This window comes from Rhipicephalus sanguineus, chromosome 9 (assembly GCF_013339695.2).
Source record: "Rhipicephalus sanguineus isolate Rsan-2018 chromosome 9, BIME_Rsan_1.4, whole genome shotgun sequence".
In the NCBI taxonomy this organism is placed as follows: Eukaryota; Metazoa; Arthropoda; class Arachnida; order Ixodida; family Ixodidae; genus Rhipicephalus; species Rhipicephalus sanguineus.
This window is the reverse complement of record NC_051184.2, coordinates 48,197,142-48,216,955: the sequence shown is the minus strand read 5'-3', so window position 1 is coordinate 48,216,955 and position 19,814 is coordinate 48,197,142. Positions and strand designations below refer to the sequence as shown.

At 44.0% G+C, this 19,814-nt stretch overlaps 1 protein-coding gene across 1 annotated transcript in view; it reads right to left on the bottom strand.

Moving 5' to 3' along the window:
- LOC119405131 (neprilysin-1-like) overlaps positions 1-18,876 on the bottom strand; it is a 90,089-nt gene extending 71,213 nt beyond the window's left edge. The window contains exons 1-4 of the mRNA XM_049419217.1: positions 18,839-18,876; positions 15,091-15,246; positions 12,438-12,518; positions 4,218-4,417 (exon numbers count right to left, since the gene is read on the bottom strand). Coding sequence (XP_049275174.1) covers positions 4,218-4,417; positions 12,438-12,518; positions 15,091-15,148 — 339 coding nt within the window. The 5' untranslated portion in view covers positions 15,149-15,246; positions 18,839-18,876. The remainder of the gene's footprint in view (positions 1-4,217; positions 4,418-12,437; positions 12,519-15,090; positions 15,247-18,838) is intronic.
- Positions 18,877-19,814: the final 938 nt, after the last annotated feature.

Here is a 19,814-nt window from a genome sequence, read left to right as displayed (position 1 = left end):
GTGATTTTTTATGTTGTAGTTGTGCGTTGATGTTAAAAAAAATTTCAGAAGCGATGTAGTGTTGAAGTGCTGGTGCAGAGATTTCAATTGAGGGGATTCATATACTCAACAAAATATTTGCAATGAAATGAAGCTACTGGCTCGAAAACTATTTTGAAGCAAAGTTGTATTCTTGGAATACTATTTCGTCCTCTCCATTATATTCAGTGTCGAAGCATCACATATACTTTTCACAAGGCCCGTAATAGCCAGGAGGCAGAGGGGGCCATGCCCCCCCCCCCTCCTGAAATTTTGACGGAGGGGGATGTTTTACCAAAAAAAAATAAGAAAATTGGTGTTTTTCAGGGCTTTTAGTAAATGCCTCCCCCCCCCCCCCCCTCGAAAAAGAATTCCTGGCTACAGGCCTGCTTTTCACAATGGCTTTTAATACAATGCTATGTAAAAAAATGCATAGTAGGATTCAGTTACTGTTTTACAATTCGAATTTTGGTATCGCCTTCGTTAACCTTTCCATTGTGGTTTTTTTTTCGCAAGGTCATAAAAACTGAAGTTTTCATTCCTTCAAATTTCTTTTTCATACACAAACAAATTGTTTTCAAGTGTCAGGCACCCTCATTGGCAGGTTCGATCAGCTTATGTTTGTTTGTTGTCAGAGTGCACATAACATGCAAATTTTGTTGTACGTAAAAAAGTTTGATAATTTCCCATGTCTGTTTTTTCCAATTTTTCATACCTTTCTGTATCACAGTAGACAATAAATCCTTCAGATTTTTTTTCAAAATCAAGGGTTATGTCTTGCAGACCAGTGTGACTGGATGTGCAAGCCATATTAAGCATTGCTTTGGACATATGCTCGTACATGATGTTGTATATACATATTTATATGTGTGTACTACTTCTGATTGCGTTTCATGATCCTTAATATGCAGCACAAGTGGGTGATGACCGAATTTGAAGCTTCAGGTGGACACACGAGGCTTATGCATGAATCACTGCAGAATTCACTAATTCGGGGTGTCTTTCCAACCGAGCCTTCCTTATGCGAACACGACCTTTGCCAAACCAATATGAAGACGCGTTTGTGCAAAGGAAGCAGACTCGGCAGTACACCCCGAATTAATGATATCCGCAGGAACACATGCATGACGCCCTTTGTGGCCACCTGAAGCTTCTGTTTCGGCCATTAAACATCACGCGAAATGAATGGGGTGCACCCTTCCAACACCCATACGAAAGGGTGTTAATACGAGCTAACACCCTAACACCCCACAAAATTTTTGCTGAACGCCCTTTCTCTAGGGTGTTAAATTAACACCCTAATTGAAGGGTGTTGTCAATAACACCCTAAGGGTGTCCGTCTGGCGACAAGCCGATTTACACCCTTAAGGGTGTAAAAATGTTTAGTGTGTGCGGAAAAACGAAACATCAATTCTTTTGCAGATGGTAACCAAACACCCATGGTGGACAATATAAGAGTCCTTGGTCTCCGCGTGTCACTGAATGATCATAACGGGGAAACAATCAAAATATTAGAAAACAGCGTACAACAAACAATTAGGCTAATTAGGGGAATAGGTAATGGGCATTATGGGATAATTGAGAACAACCTGCTACGACTGGTCCAGTATTTTGTCATTAGCCGTATAATACAGCAAAAGCTCGTTAATTCGAATTTCACGGACCGGGAAAATGTCCGAATTAACCAGATTCCGAACTATCGGAAGTATGAAGGAAACAATAAACAAATGTCTAATACGTCAATACACTTTCATTTTCTTGGTGAATACGTAACTCCCGTACTTACTTTGCATAAGAGCAGTGTACAAGCCGCAATTTTCACCACTCGCGATTTTGTTCGCAATGTGACCACGGCTCAAGATCTCTCTGTCCTAACTAACCAGAACTGCGCTTATCCGAAATTGATCAGAAACACCGTTACCAGCGTTACAGTATGGTTCGCGTTGATGACGATGGCGATGTAGACTGCGCCGCCTTGTTTGGTTTCTCCGCGAACGCCATTTTCACCCATTTGCGTCTCACATCTGCGGCGATTCGGGCTCAGCGTGCTTCGAGAATCGTCCTAATTAACAGGGTTGCGGCCAATTATGGCCGAATTAACGAGAGCCTGATGCCATTGAACAATGCATAGACTTTACGGAACCAGAGAGCGCATCCGAAGTATCCGATTTTCTGAATTAAGAGGTGTCAAATTAATTAACTTCTATTGTATATGAAGCTCCCTACCTAAAACTCTAGGTAACATAACAGGCAAGAATCGAAGTAATCATCAGAAGGTCATTAAAACAAGCAATAGAATGGCCTATAAACACATCGAATGACAGGCTTTTAGCCACACCACGCTCGAATAACTTCCACGACGCTCGAATAACACCACGCACGAATAACGCTCGAATAGATGCCCATACAATAGCACAGTGCAAAAGGCTTACCCAAACCCCTACTGGTAGAAGCATAGAATAACAGAGAGCTGAGCTAGTTGGTACGTATTCTTTCTAAGAAGAGACAGGGCGTGCAAACACGGACACAAGAAAGAGATCAGGACACCACAAACGCCGACTAACAGCGCAGATAAGTTTTCGTGCCTTCTTTCTTTTCAGCCGTTGTGCGTCTCTTCAGTTGTTAGTCGGCGTTTGTGGTGTCCTGATCTCTTTCTTGTGTCCGTGTTTGCACGCCCTGTCTCTTCTTAGAATGGTAGAAGCATACTTACAAAGCTCGGAATAATATACACGTCACAATACGGCATTAGGGTGGACATTTCCCACGACATAAGGAAGCAGCTTATTATCCCACCGCTACCAAAAAAAATCCATCCCGTTCACCACAGGGAAAGGTGAATGAAAGGGCGAGGGGTATATAGAGGAGATTTCAAAGCCCTAAGGATAGGGTGTACGTCGAGGCGGCAGAGTACACAACTAATCAGAACATGTTTATAGTTGCCGTCAACTCGGAGGGTGATCCTAAGTTCAGCAGATCTATTAAAACTAACAGAGCCGAGGTAGCTGAGGAATCCACCATTGCTCTCGCAGTGGCTTCCACACTGACCGATGTAATAGTAAGCGATTCAAAAACCGCAATTCTAAATACGCAAACGGGCACATCTATCCGGAAGCACTGCGAATTCTGGCTAACTTTTGCAGTCAGCGGGTTGTCCATATCATCTAGACGTCACTCACTCCTCCCTCCCTGGCAACGAGGCCGCGGACACCGTGACTCGAGGAATCACAAGCCGAGACACTGGGACGCCGCGTCTGAGGCTGGATGGAGACCGGATGGTTAGCTACAGGGAGGTTATTAACCACTACATACTGGGGAGAGCCCGCTTTCCCCCCGCGCATCACTCAATAGGCAGCAGGTGGTGGCATGGCGCCTCCTTCAAACCAATATGTATCCAACCCAGGTGGCGTATAATTCTTTCATTACAGGACAATACACGGCGAAGTGTAATTTTTTTTCAAGAAAAGGTGACGTAGATTATATTATTCGGGCCTCCCCACAGGCACCCCGACAGGGCCGAGAAATTCAGAATGGGAGGCAGTGGGAAACAGTCCTGCTAAGCACGGTCCCTGTTGACCAACTCCCAGCAGGTCGAGGATGGCGCCACAGCCCATGGGCTTCTATGTGGGGCAACCCCACCGCCATCTAGGTGGGGTTGCCCCCCCCCCCCCCTCCCCGACCTCTATCGGCCGGCAACCGAAATAAAAGAGTGTTCTTTTTTTCTCTCTCTTTCTCTACAACGAAAACAATGGAAACTGTACGATTACCAATGACGATGCCCACCTACGAGGGGCATTGTTGAAGTCTCACTTCTGTAAAACAAGATTTTGTCCTTGGCAACATCTACATGGAAGCTCTTACGCTTTTATACAGTGACCAGTCCAATGCGAACTACAGTACTGTGAACAAGCAACAATTTGCACGTAGCGGAGCTGCGAAATTGCATTTCTCAACGCATAACATGGCATTGGGGAGCCAAAGTTCATTTCATATTAAAGGAGATATTTAAGGCAAAAAAACGCTCCCAAGGTGAACCAAGAAAGCGGGAATTCCAAAAGCATGAATTGCAAGGTGCGTTTCTCATGCAAGCGTATTTCTAGAGCGCATCGAAAATATCCTGAAAACCCCGACCAAAAGAACTGTTTCTTTATGCTTGAAAACTGAGCACACAATATTGGGAACTACTGTAGTTGTATGCTCACCTTCAACATGTTCTTTTCGACTGTGTTTGCACCTCTTGCTACGAAGAACTGAATCAGTGGAGCCATCCCAATCGACTTAAGAACATCTTTGTAGCTTTTTAATGTGAACTGCTCTTTTGTCGATTCAGTTATAGGCCATTCCGATATTCTATATGCTTTCATTAGGTCCAGGACATCTTGCTTTTCACTTTCTTTTGGTTCTTTATAGAAAGAGAACAAAAAGGCATCATTACCGAAACGCTCTAATTTATGTGGCGATCATTCCTGCATTAAATGAATGTCCCTCTTGCAACAAAACAGGCGTAAATTTCCATATGAATCCACAATGAGTTTGATCTTTCTTTTTCAACCGACTAATTCTCAGATTCAAAGCTGTTCTATCCAACACCAACTTGTTATTATTGCATTTATTATACCACAGCCTACAGATTACAGAACCTCCCTGTCATCATTTCGAAATCCAACCCATCTCACGCAGCGGCTTTTTTCAAAGCATTTATTGGCCTCCAGACCAGGGTTTTCCGAAGCTTGACCCTTATGCTCAGGGCTTGTCCATCGCCGTAGTAGCCGGGCGTAACACAGGTGAAGTATAAACATCTCAGCGCACGCTAGCGCGAAAGAGAAGTCTTCTTCCTCTCGTTCATCGAGCGCCTTGATGATGATATTTACGAAGGCAAAACCACATATAGCATAGCCAACAGTAGGATGCGGCGCTCGCTCTACTCCGGCGCGTGCTCTAGTTTGATAGGAGACCGCTAGAGAGCCACAACTGCGCGCTTCCTCTCTCTTTCGACAGTCGTCAGTCAGCGCGCTTCGATACTAATAACATGAACGAAGAAGACAAGGCGTCGGAGCGGAGGGCTCGCAAGGCAGCAGTAGCGCGGGCTCGCCACCAAGACCGTGCAGTGAGAGCTCGCGAGGCCGCAGAGAGACGTCAGCATGGTGCAGACCCCGAGATACAAGCCCGCGAAGCCGAAGCAGTGCGGAAACGGCGGCAAGAGAACCTCGAAGAGGTACGGGCCCGGGATGCAATGGCCAAGCGCCGAAAGCGGTCGCTACCTGAAGTTGGTGGCGCCGACGCGCGCTTCAAGCGCGATTTCCTCGACCACACGTTCCGCCACAGCTGCAAGGCCTGCGACCGCTTGTGGTTCGACAACAACCTGACCACAATCGCTACTATAACAACGTGTCATGTTTTTATATGACATAGAGGAATTGTACGGAGCATTCACGGTTTACCCTATTATCTCAGAGCAAGCTCTTCTAACATTATTCACTTCGTGGATATGGTACAATTTTTTTTGTTGTTGTTGTTTTGTCGGTGTTTCGAATATACAGGCTACAGCAAATAGGTATTGTGACTGAGCGCATCCCTCCGTTTCCTCCTACAATCTGTAAATGCGAAATAAGTGGTTGGCCTCCCCCGTCAACCAATACACGAGCACGGCTTGGTGAGTCATTGCTCTACTGAGCTTAGGTAGAATGACGTCCGTGAGATGGGATATAGAGACCACACAAACGCACGCACACACATTCACACAGGACGCCAGGGCAAACAGACAATACAAGTCGACAGGTCCTCAGCGCTCATTCCGAGTGTTGCCCCTCCATCTTTGAAGAACGAAGTGCAGGCAGTGAGACGACGAGGTTCACTCGAGTACCGACCGACCGGAGATAGCGATGCGCGCTACAGCCATCGAGGAGTCGGCACTCGTCGCGCGCCGACCAAGATGACCGGGTGGAAGAGCAGTCGGAAGTTGGCAGGCGAAGAGACTGAAAGGGCGCCGAGTATACGGCCGCGTTCGTACACACACATATTAGACAGTTATAGTTTAGCGGGCTTAACGGAATAGCGGGCTTACCGGATTAGCGGGACCGAAATGCGCATGCGCAGTGCCGTAAGTGAACCGTAGCGTTTACCGTACGCACGCTATTTTTCAGATTTATCGTTACCGTGTTTGCGTGGTTTACGTAGTGCACGTAAAACATGGCAGCGGTTTCGGACGCCCGCTTTGAACTGAAATTGGCATAGTTGTTGAAAGATTCACTTCGCTCGCAGCAAATGACTGTGCTAAATAACTTCGCTTGCCTTCAGGTAGCTTCGGCGAACGAGTAATACGAGTAACATAGCGGAGTTTTTGAGATCACTTCCCATTTCGAAGGTTCCTAGGCCTATCTAGATGATCGGTGTAAACAAGTCTGCAACATGAAAATTTTTGCTTTTGGTGCTTAGTTCATATTTACTTACTTTTATTTTCACTAAAAAAAGGAGTAATGTTGCTGCGTGCGGGGATACAGGCGAGCATTCTCGGTTTTGTTCTTTTTTGTTGTTTTTGTTGCTTGCCACTTTTTTTAACGCAATCACCCTTCGCTAGGTGGCGCCACCGCCCCGACTTGGGCACATAAACGCTATCCCGCTAAACTAGAACACGCTTTCCGCAACCAACGTTTGCGGCACAGTAACGCTATTTCCTTAACCCCCGCTATCGCGCTAACGCTAAACTATAACTGTCTATTAAAGAAAGCTACAGACCGCACCTGTTTGCATGACACGCTTGGCATAGCTCCCTCACGGCCAAACAACCACAACGAATTCTCACTCCTCTCATGCTCGAAAAAGCTGTCGGCGGAAGGACAGGCATGGTTCTCTAGTCATATGGGCGCTAAATCTTTAATGTTTAACGTGCTAAAGATGTTCCACGTTTACAGCTTCGCATGATTTGTCATAGACTGGCGTGCAATTTTACACTTAAACTGTCATGTAATATAAAGGAACGCTAATATTGCCACGCTTGCTTTGTTTTGATGTATGCAGATTTCACCCGCAAAGACACAACGTTCGGCGCAGACCGCGCCGCAGTGTTTGAGAAGCTTCGCGATTGTGTGAGATCATTCTGTTAAGGTGGCGCGCAGGACGCCATCACTCAAGTTTATTCGAGAGCTTACGCGAGCGCCGGCGATAAGGGTGAAAGGTTCGATGGCTGATGTAAAAAGACGACGCGTACCATTGATAACCAGATTACCGACGGGCGACGCTCTGTTTGCCGCTATCAGTGTACAGCGTGTATTGCTTCTACTTCAACATTTCATTTTCCGAGCACAAGTCCACCCAGATAAAGAGTTGCGTATTTCCGAGTCTTCCTACAGCCTTCTTCACCGTCATAACCACAGGACAATATGCCGGGCTAAGAAATCAGTGAGTGACTGCAAGAATTCCACTTTAACTCAAAACTGCGATCACTGTTAATGTCTCCTACAGGGAGAGCGTTACTTGAAGATAATGTGCGCAATAACGTTCAAATACTGATAGTGAATAATAACTAAAACAGTACCTCCTGTCCCAAATTTACCTTTTGTTATACTAGTGGACTCCAGTGCCTACTGGCTTCCGGTATACTGTTCTTTATAAGGCCCCCGATACGGACTGCCTATGTTTTCTTATCCGCTGCAGTAGCGTTTTCCCTAAAGGTAGTACAGGCCGTACGCCGAACAGGAGGGCGTTGACCGCAATTGTTGCATCGGAGATTAATTTGAGACACGCAGTTACGTCGTGCATGTAGTAATGGTATGGGCCGGGGCATGAAACTTTTGAACTATATGCGTCATCATTTCCTCTTCAATTTATTGCATTATTTCTTGCAATGCTAGACAAGATTTCGTTGTACTTTGAAACATTTGATTTTTTAAGCAGTCATTTAGTAGCGAACGCGCGCAACGCTGCCATATAGGGCATCGCATACAGTAAATGTTTCATAATTTTTATTGTTTGAGACGCCAGAAAAAAAATGCGCGTTCGTTGGTTGAGACAAAGTACATCATTAGAGCTTGCAAATATGTAAATAATTGTGGTATCTAGGAATCAGCACATTTTATCAAGAATATACCTGATATAAAGTCAATTGCTTTATTATCATTCAAGCGTAGAGCTAAAAGCATTTTGTTATCACTTTTCCGGCATATAGTGTCATTTAAATAACAAATAATTATTATATTTTATGTTAGAAAGCAAATATGTGAAGTGCAGTTCCTAATACATTTTTTTTCATTTAGCCGGAAAAACTTGGAGGACGCTTGAGCTTCGCCTAGAACGCGATAGCATTATTGGGACACGTTCGCATCGCCTTCTCTATCGCTAGCCTGGCTGCGCTTCCCGGTGGACACCTCAACCATACCGTAAAGAGAGGAACGTTTCTGTGTCTAACATTAGCCGTTTTAAGTTATCCTAAAATGTTTACTGCGAGTAAGCATACTGGGAGAGTTTAGAACCAAGTTACCAACGCTATCGTTGTGAAATGACACTTTTGGGCGTTTCTATATGGCTTTGCATGCTATTCATACTCGTATCAATTTCTCTGCGTAATCTTACTCAGACTTACGTCCATTCTGCATTTTTAAGGGAACATCCTAAGCGTTACAGATTAGATAGATAGATATTAGCTATTACATATAAGATATTAAAGATTAGATAGATAGATAGATAGATAGATAGATAGATAGATAGATAGATAGATAGATAGATAGATAGATAGATAGATAGATAGATAGATAGATAGATAGATAGATAGATAGATAGATAGATAGATAGATAGATAGATAGATAGATAGATAGATAGATAGATAGATAGATAGATATTAGCAATGCCAATTGGCTCAGTGTATGTGTGGGATGGGAAGTTTATTTTAGTTATTCGCGCATGCAAATTTATCGTGTTCAGAAACTCTTTCATGAGCTCCCAGTTCTATCAGTAGCATTCAGCAATATGCGCCTTTGAAAATAGTCCCGCTTTTACGCGTCTGAAAATTGCGCCCATAATATATTTATTGCAGCGAATTCGTAGCGTTGTTTAAACAGCTGACATTTAGGTTTCTTGTGCATTTTGTCTTTCTTTTTCGAAATTCGGCCAAATATATGTTGGTGATCCGTGGGTTTCTTCAGTCTTTAAAACAGCGAGAAAATGCGACGCACGATGTGCTCTGAGCCATACAGTTCGTTATTAGAGTAGCAAGTAAGTCGTAGGCTTGCTGAGGAGATTCATTTTGTGTGACATTAGTTCTATCGAATTGATTAACGAAGCAATCAAACATTTGTATGTTAAACATCGATTTTGTACATTTTTTATCTTCGTGGGTCGGGACATATGAGCGGATCCTAATCTGATAAAAGCAGCAGAATGGTCATTGAATTTGTAATATATTAGAGGCGCTCATTGTCAAGCTGGACAAAATGTGGTCAACTAATGTGTTAATACCCGATGGATGGCACCTAGTAAGAGCCATGTTTATTGAAAGCAAAAGCTTTGCGAAGTGCGAACATAATCAGCGCATGAATGACACTTAAGGTAGTGCGTGTTAATGTTAATATCACCGCATATGACATGTTAATGTCATATGCGGTGTATGTATGCTAATATTGCTGCTAAAAAAAAGCAGGTTTCCATTTTAGCAACATGCATCAATTTGCCCTGAAATCCAACGTCTTGCCTGACTTGCCGCATGCGCTTGGCGTTCCGTGCACGATCTTAACTGGTGTTGGCCGCACGTGTTTTCCCCTCCTCATTTTTAGTAGACCAGTAATGAAAATAGCGCTAACCCAAAATCTGTGGCCTATACGCGCGCTAGGTGCTACTGTACACAAACTGGCGGAACACCCTTGAAATATACAGCCTGGCTGTAAAACCGCACACACGTAAACGCACACACAAAAGTGCTGTTAAGAATGTTTCGTTAAGATGTGTTGTTCTTACGAACACCAACGGCAACTTTGAATTGTGTTCTTTCAGGCAGTGCTTTGCCACAGGCCAAGGAGGTGCTGTAGCTCGAAGTCTGAGACACGTTTAAAATGCACAGCTGCGTTCAAAATTTGTTATTCTGAGCAGCAGTGGTGACAGTCACACTGTACGTGTTTTGGGTGTTTCTGAGGTTGATGTGTAGAGCACACCGTAGTGTCTGAGTGTCAGATGTGTCTGCTGGTCTGGTGAAAGCATAGTTCTTCTCGCCTGCCGAGCTTCATCTTCCGAATCCTGTTTTACGACTTTCAACTGAAAAAGATTGCACTGGATGCTTCATCTAGCTCAGTGGAACTAAATTTGCCCAACGCACAAGAAGTTTGCGGCTTCCGTTCATCAGGGGCGACCATTTAAAGGGGTCCTGCAACACTCGCTGCTAATTGGTAGTCAAGACTCTTTGGAACATGTGAGTCACATTATAGCGCAGCACGCTACCTGAAAATTGCAATAAATTGTCAAAGTCAGCTAGAACTCACTCGTTCTTCTCTCGACAAACGATGCCATAAACCGATATGACCCATAGTAGCCATAAACAATAGCCATAAACAAAAAGTCCACGGCCATTGGCTGATTTGAACATCGTGAGCTGCATAATTACCGCGGCAGCGGCATCCACAATGCGGATTCACCACATCACGCCACCATGACGACACTGTGCCGTCACATAACATGGCATCACGTGTTGACGTCACCACATTACATCATCGCCTTGTGAAAGGCAAGCCGGTCGCGGAGGTAGTGGAAAACCACGTGAAGTGCAGAAAGCTTGCAATGCCTCCGATCTTTGAGGCAGTGCCAAAACACGTTAGGTGCAGACAGCTTTCGGGAGGAGGGGGGAGTTTTCGCCGTCGAGTCGTCTTAGGCTAATGCATAAAGGACCCTATGTGTTTTCAGCTTCAAACTTTCGCTCAACAGCAAAAAGTATGCCTGAGTGGCGCTCTATGTGTCGCCATAGAAGGATGCCAAGTTGTATTAAAACGGCATCGCTACCAAGTATTGTCCACACACAGTCCTGTACACCCAGATAAAATCTCCGTGAGCGCAAATCAAAAGTCACTTTCCATATATTTGTAGTCACAGAGAATGGCCCTCTGCTCAACGATTATATTGTCAGCGAACAGAAGTTTGGTGAGTTAGTTCGCGCCGCAAACATTTGCTTTAGCCACAAGTTTAACAAAACCTACAACATAGGGATGACTCTTCGTTTACAGATTTATATCTACTTACGTGCTGAATTAAGCATGCTTGCTTTTATTCGGGAATACGATTTTTTATTTCTGCAAATTTTTTTGTACTAATGTCTCCTTTTCATATATCATTGTGAAAGCAATTATGTGGACACTCTGGCAGATTTTAGCTGTCACCGTTGGCGTTGCCGTCATGTTCCGTATAAAGTCCAAATCGATAACAGCGCCAAGCGCATTGTTTGCTCTACGCGCCAGTAAAATCACGCGAGAGCTGTGGACGATCCCGGCTGAACGGAGATGAAACGTGCCGGCCATTTCCGTCGCCCAAAGGGTGCCTGGATAACATCGGCCCGCGTGCATGGCCTTCCGTCGACGGCTTCTCAAGCAGATAGCGCCCCACCCTTCTTTCGTTGGGTTAATGAGCAAGAAGGGGCGCCGGCGGGCCGGGGGAGGGGGGCGTCGCCGCTTCAGCAGCAACTTTCACCATAAGGGCGCGGTCGCGAGCGCTGGCATGCGTTCTACAGAAGTCACTAGATGGCTCGTGTACCCTTGTACGTGCTGGGCTCTCACTGATTACTCCGTTCTGAGATGACAGACAGCACGGAAACAGGTTCGCTCCCTGAAGTGACCTTATTCCCTTACACCAGCGTTTTGTAGAGTTACGCGAAATCGAATCCAAAAAAATCACGCCATATCCACGAAGTGAATGATGATTGAGGAGCTGTCTCGGAGATAATCGGGTAAACCGTGAATGCTCCGTACAATTCCTCTGCTTTCATATAAAGACGTCACACGTTGTTATAATAGCGATTGTGGTCAGGTTGTTGAACCACAAGCGGTCGCAGACCTTGCAGCTGTGGCCGAACGTGTGGTCGAGGAAATCGATGAAATGTGGTTTTGCCTGCTTTAATATCATCATCAAGGCGCTCGAAGAAGGACATGAAGAAGGATTCTCTTTCGCGCGAGCTGCGCCGGTAGCGGTCGCGTCTGGAACTAAGGTTACGCTTACTGCGCGGGACTTTGCCCCAGCTTAAGAACCTGGCAAGCCAGCTCCTAAAAAGTTAGCTGTTAGCCTTGCTTCGCACAGAATTGCAATTTTTTGCTATGATATTGATTGTATCGCCCAGCTTGCAGCGAAATGGACTTTTTTTTCAAAAGCTGTGGCCATGGCATAAATAATTTCAGACTAGTAAAACAAAATGTAACTGTCATTACAAGAGTGTCGGTAAGTTTCTCAGCTTACTTACCCAAACAAGCTTTATAGAGGATACCAGCTTTATTGATAACGTTGTCACTGCTGCCAGGCGCCTTTATTTTCTGAAGTAGTTCTGAAAAATAAAAACAAGAATTTTTCTTTCAGGATGCCTGATAAATTCAAATATCTGCGATTTAATGCTTGTCAGAAAGCACGAAGTAGGAATCTGACTGCGAAAATGATATCTTCGCCCTACGAAGGGTCACTGTATTATACAGGGTAGCCAGGTTTAGCTACTTTGCGCCAATTCGGCTACCTTTTTTAATCCGGTGGCGGCAGAAAAAAAACGTTTTGGCTACTTGGCTATTTCATGGCTATTTTGTTCCCTCATTTTAACCGAATTATCAATATTTGGTGACGTCGCAGCCGCTTGCATACGACTATGTACCGTGAAAACATGGTAGCTAAGGCGTGTTTATAGCTCCAAGAACTAAATTAGCCACTTGAATTGCACACACCCAATAAAAAGGCTTTTAGTTGCATGGTTGGCCTAGGGGAAGACTTTTGCATGAGGCCTCGTTTTGCAAAGCACCTGTTGCCGATTGCAATTTTACATCTTAATTGGAAGCGACGAGGACAATCGAAAGCGTTCTGCATCCTGGGAATTCTGCACGCATCGGCTACATAAATCGAATATCCGACAAACTGCTTGTGACATTTCTTAGGATTTGGTACGAACTGCGAATAAGGAGCATTTACTGGTCAGACTTCCTCAACAAGGAAGAAGTGATTGCGAAAATGATTACAATACATTCTTAAATACAATTATCCCAGCAATCGTGATCTTAAGCACAGTCATGCCATATTCGTATTTATTGTCCCAGCACGAATGTTACTTATATTCCTGCCGTCCTTCCAGTGCTGAAAAGTCACGCAAGACGCGTGAACAGAGCGTGACTAGACAGTTTTATGAAAGGTCCGCAGCGTCTGCGTTGCTTCGGTGTATATGCTATTTTCGAAATACGACATGCGAACCCAAGTGGCTAGAGTAGGACGTATGCGCAGTGGCACCATGCAAAGGCTAACACAACGCTTTACGTACTACCCTATTTTGTAACAGCGCCAGAAATCTTGTTATCTGCAGAAAATCATTCCTAATGCCGGCAAATTATTCTTCAATCTCAGATATTCTGATTTTGAAGGGCTCATGCAGCATTAACTTGTATTTTCGCCAAAAGGTTTTTGCACTCAGTGATATACATAAAAACTGAGAAATTGTTTTCACACATACATGTCTACTTTGGCTACTTTCAGTCTTTCGCTCAAGCTGGCTATTTTTTGGCTAATTTTTCCGAATTTTCGGCTATTTTTGTATTTTTGACCTGGTAACTTTGACTGTACTTTGTATTTTTGTATTTGTAATCTTGTAATAAGTATATTTGTAATTTATGTATTCAGCCTTATCATCTGTGTTTGGATATACCGGGTGTTTCCAAGAAATATGTCCAAAATCCTCAAAAATCAAGGAAATGCCATATTTGTTCGATGCCTTCACAATGACTTCTATAGCCGCAGGCATCTTAAGATCGTTAAAGACATTGTTTGGAACAGTAATTAGGAAGTTAAATGTATTAACTTTATAATTAGTGGAGTTAGACTGTTACATCAAATAGGAGATTTGAAGTTCTTTATGTGAAGAACCCATCGCAGCTTTGAGATATTGAAGAAGCGGCCTCTAGTCAATATTGTGGCGTTATAAAATCCAACCAAATTCAACTGCGAAACCTAAACCGAAGCACCAATGAGCGCAACAAGCAGACGACCAGGATGACGTCGCTGTTCACGACAACGATTACAGAGGTGTAGTACTTCTCCGTTCGTTAACATATGTTGGTCAAGCGTGCTATAATTGCAAGCGCCGCGCGCACGCCCACACAATGAAGTCGGTTGGTGGTTGATACAACGACGCTCACCCATTCTGGACGTCTCAGAAGAAAATGGCTGTTGCGCTCTTCCGCGTTTTGGTTTCGCATTCGTCGCTAAATATGGGTCAATTTCATTACTTCGCAATTATTACTAGAGGCCGCTTTTTCAAACTATCAAAGCTGCAACGGGTTCTTCGCATGAACGACATCAACTCTCCCATCTGACGTAACCTGCTAACTGCACTAATTAAGAAATTTATTATTTTAACTTTTTTAATTACTGACCCAAATTATTCCTTCGGCCTTCTTAAGATGCCTGCGGCTACAGAAGAAGAAACTGTGAAGGCTTCGAACAAATATCGTATTTTCTTGATTTGTGAGAATTTTGGACACATTTCTTGAAACACCCGGTATATCCAAACACAGATAAAAAGTATGAATACCTAAATTACAAATACTCTAAATACAAAATTTACGCATAGCAGTGTTGTTGTTTGTATCTTTTATTTTTGGGTACGCAATTTGAAGAATAACGCTTAATTGTCAGGAGAGGTAATAAGATAGTGGCGTAGTTCTGAAAGTGTGATATCTCTAATGTCAATACCTGCGGAATATACGTTACACTGGAAATGTTCTCTTTTAATAGACACCATATCGCCCATTGAAAAGTTCCATATTTGCCGGTTTGACTACTGCGTGCTTCAGCGTCATACCGACGTAAAAAAATATTACAAGAACGTTTTTTCACTCAACAACAAGGGTGCTTCAAAGAGTGCTCACCAGCCATGACTTTGTTAAATTCCTCTCGAACCATAGTAAACGCATCATATGGTTGCATGCCAGCTTCCTTCTTGCTTGTCCAGCCACCGCATACATAGTTAAAGAAGTCTTCGCATGGATCAATGGAAGTATCGACGTACTCTTGAATAAGCCTTGCTGAAATGAAATAGCATAGTCATTTTAGCTCGCACATGCTTTGGTATTGCACATTTCATTCACAATATGTCATCTACTTACACACTTGGAATTTAATGTGTGCGCTTCAGCGTTCGCATTTTTTTTACAGCGAAGCTCTTAGCCTACCCTCTGCCGTCGTTGTCGTCGTCGTCGTCGTAGTAGTAGTAGTAGTAGTAGGAGTAGTAGTAGTAGTAGTAGTAGTAGTAGTAGTAGTAGTAGCAGTAGTAGTAGTAGTAGCCGTCGCGCAGGTCAAGTGACCAAAGCGAGTGAATAAATAAAACAAAGTTATGATGATGATGACGATGATTTTCAATATGAAATACCAGTAAAGCAGTTCTCACTCTCATTAATTACATTAATTAGATAATTGTAAAGAACCAAGGCAAGGCTACTGGGCGCGTAAGAGGGTCATGTAGAGAACAGGGAGCGCATACTTTGCAGGGTCCTGATTTCCGCAGCGGTAAACCACAGGACGCGAGGCATTCGCTGAAACGCCATCGCCCGAGCCATCAGATCACAAGGTTTTGCTTTGCCCAATAAAGTGTAAGCGCGCGTATTTCAAACCTAGCGGCAGATTTACTACAACATGTGATTTAGATAACCAATCACAGACACTCGCGTGCCGACAGCTTCGCTGTGCGACGGTTTTCACGGCATGGAAGTCGATGAATATTTTTTTTTCTGTCACACATCACTGTGACTTTTTGCCATAAAAGAGCGTATTATTATATTATTTTGTGCAATATACTGTTCTACTATCGAGAACAGGCGTATTCATGGCAGATGGCAGTAGGCCATTGTAGATGATGCGGATTAGTGCAATAAAAGAACGAGGACAATAAGAACAACGTTCGTTCTGACAAACTAAGATTGGAACTTTCTTGTGTTCTTTTCACGTGTTTGTCTAGTGTGCTAATCCCCATGATGTGTCACACCTTCCAACTTGTGCTGTTGACTACATAGAGTTCTTATACAAATTTGTAATTTTTACGTGCGTATTTTTATCTCCGCCAACTTTTTCTAAATTGAGTACTGAAATAGGCTCTAGCTACAGCGTTGATCGGACATAAAGTAATATTTTTGCAGTTAGTATTATTCCCAATGGGACTTGTCTTCGTGACCGCAGCAACAACCAGTGTGTTCTTCTCCTCCTCCCACGTTGATGATTGCGTATTTTGCATGAGTTGCACGTGACTACACCACCAAGCGAACCAGTTGTTTGTTGACAACACCGTCTTGTCAAAATGTAGGCTTTACCGATATTACTTGTTCGAAAACATTTTATCGCTTCACCTTCCCGTCAATTCTATTGCATTGTTTGGATTCATGCTGTTGGGCCGCTCGCTTTGGGCGAAAATGTTTTCAACATGAAATCTTCCCTGAAATCAGCGCACACCAGATGCACTCCCCTCATTTGTGGTGTTTTACAGCGAAAGCCCTTATGAGCCACAAAAACAATACTGTATTAGTCCACCGCCACCGGTGTCCGCAACCGCTATCGCACGAAATAATAAAAAGAAATGAGAAAACATATCCAAGATCTCATGGGATTAGAATCCCGGCTCTCTGCGTTGCAGTAGAGTATTTTGCCACAAAGTCACGCCGGTGCTTGAAACTTATTTGCAAAAAGATCCTATACCGGCATCATGTCAGGCAAGGAATCGCGTTAAAATGTGTAATACAGCGCGGTAGAAGAGTAAAATAACAACCAGGCGTCACACAATGCGAAGTGCACAAGGAGTCTGTAGTTTAAAGCTTCCCACCCACTACAAAGTGCTGAGCCATAATTCTTCATCGTCATCAGCTACATGCATCAAGAAAACTTGGAGTACACTTGAGCTTCGCCTTCAAGAGTAGAACACGATAGCTTAATCAGGCCCCGTGCGTATCGCCTTCTCAAATGCTAGTCTTGCATCGGTTCTTGGTGCGTGCCGCAACCGTGTCGTAAGGAAACGAACGACTGTGCGTGTAACATTGGCTGTTTAAAAATATCTTATAATGCCTGCTGCAAGTGCAGTTGTTAAGTGCCCACTACCCCATAATTAATCCTTGTGCGAATCTGCCAAGGGCCCACTACACGTCCGTCAGGCAACACGCGATCCTACGCAGCAGTTCACTTTGTTGATGCTTTTGTTGATTATGATTATTATGTCAGAGCGCTTTGTAATGGGTCGGCCTTTAAAACATCCACTGCTTGCGCAATTCATACGTTTTGACCCCAGGCGCGATTCTGAGCTTCTGCCACGCAATATTACATGCGTTAAGGAGACTCCTTCCACTACACGACATTCACGGGCGCCGTGCAGTTTCCACGGGCACCAACGCCGTTTTTCCGCCGGCTTCTGCTTCGAGTATGATAGCGTTTCTCTGCCGACGCGCACTCTCGGAGGCCATGCTCTAACTGCGTCGTCGCCAAACCACTCTCTATCGCCGCTCCTTAGTGTAGTTACGCACTACTTCATTCTATAAGCTATAAACGGCGGCACCACCAGCCCCGCCAACAGAGAGCAACGTGCGAAAGAGAATGTGCGAGAAATACAAGGAGCGTTTGTGGAGCCTCGTCCATGTGTGCGGATGGCGTAGTACGGAAGCCGAATTCTGCTTCCGTACTACGCTACTAGTGCGAGGCTGCCATATTCTTTTTTTCCTTTTGGAGAGATGCATTGCATATATTTGTAGGTACCGTGCGGTGTCCGTGTGCCATACCTATGTGCCGTCGTCTAAAACCTTTGTTGCCCAACCTATCTCTGCGATTTGTGATCTCGGAGTGCATATGTGCGGTCTTGTTGCATATGTGTGGTCATATGTGCACCCCGAACTTTAGTTGAAGTATTGTGTGCAACTAATTCTTTATTCTTCTCGCGGCATTCATCAGTTGTGTATCCCAACAGTGCTTGAATTGAGTCCCCTTGTCTTGGCATTGGTAATATGTTAAACTTCGTTGTTTAGGTAAAATTGCACTCGTCCTCGGAGTGCTTTGCACCCCGAAAAATAAGATCAACTGAAATATTTTGGGCGTACACAATCAAGATGCACCAGAATGTACTCTTCCATAAGTATAAAATGACATTATTGATGGTTAGGCACGTTAACCTAATGCCGGCTTGTTAAGCTATACCCATGACACTCAGCGGCCACAGCATGAGTGGTAGGCTGTTTTCATCTTGGACATGTGCTTCACGTAAAGTAGCAATTTTTTTAGCTACATCAAACGAAAATAAGTTCAACATTTGACCACGCCGTTGATGCTTTTGAGTTTGCAATCTTTAGGCCAGCGTGTTGAATATGACCCTTACACTTCGCTTTACGGAAGACATTGTTTTTATTGATAAGAACATTCATCCATTTGATCAAGTTACATATAGCAGCTTTTCAACAAGAAGCTATTATGAAAACAGTAAACAAAATTCCTACAGTGCCTAAGGTATCAACACGGCAAATGTTTTCGCACATGGCTGGTTAGTTGCTGCAGCGTTGCGCTCAGAATTTGTCTCACTAGCCTTGTTAATGCAATGTAAGTTTGTTTGGTATCTGCAAACTCTATAAATCAGCGGGGAAATGCATCGTTTACCTCGTTGTTTGCATGCTTCACTTTTGCATACGGGATGTTTTTCTGAAAAGGGTAAGAATGCGAAATTAAAACACAAGAAGAGGTTGGATGTAAACAGTTAGCCTAGTCTTAGCAAAATAAAAAAAAAATGTATATGATGCCCCAAAACATAAAAAACGCACGTTTTAGACACACGCCAGTTCTACTTTATGCAGTATTCTTGATACAGCGTTCCCTCATTCTGCAGATATGAGTGATGTTGTAACTATCCAGTGGATATGCTCATTTGCAAATGAACAAGCATGGTAAAACGGCGCGCCTAGGTTGAGGCAATGTATTTTTCTTGGTTATTTTGTTTGATATGACAAAAAAACATTCGCCTTGTAGCCGGAAACGCTAACGATTGAAGTAATTAGAAAATTGCATAAGAAGCATATTATCGGTCATATACATTGCAGTAAATAGTTACTCACTAATTAACAAGCATGTCACCAAGCGAGAGGAGGCAAAAGTGATCAACTGTTACTCGCTAACCGAGGAAACTAATGGCCAGAAATCCGGAAGTAATTAAGAGCGCCAGCCGCAGGAAGGGAGTGCCCTAGCGCTGCCTCTCGCTTCAACGCGCGTACAAAACTTGAAATTACGCAACCTTTAAGTCGCCTTCACACACGTGATTTCCAGAGGTCGTGTGACCTAGTTGGTTGTAAAGCTAGCAGTCGCAAATGGTCGCTTTTCTCTTGAAGCACCTGTTCTGGCTGTGTATCTCACTGCTCAGTTTCTCAAACGACTGCACTTGCAAAGCTTGTGAAACAAAAAGACGCCCCGAACAGGGACCTCCACTTATATTGCGACGCAATGGCTGTCCAAGCCGACCTAAACGGCACTAATAGCGAGGAATACTGGCGTGGTGAGAGGCAGTTCACGCTAGCCGGTGTGAACACTGGTTGCCTACAGTCATTTCATGGTTGCGAGTCGCAGTCGCTTGCGTGGCCACTGC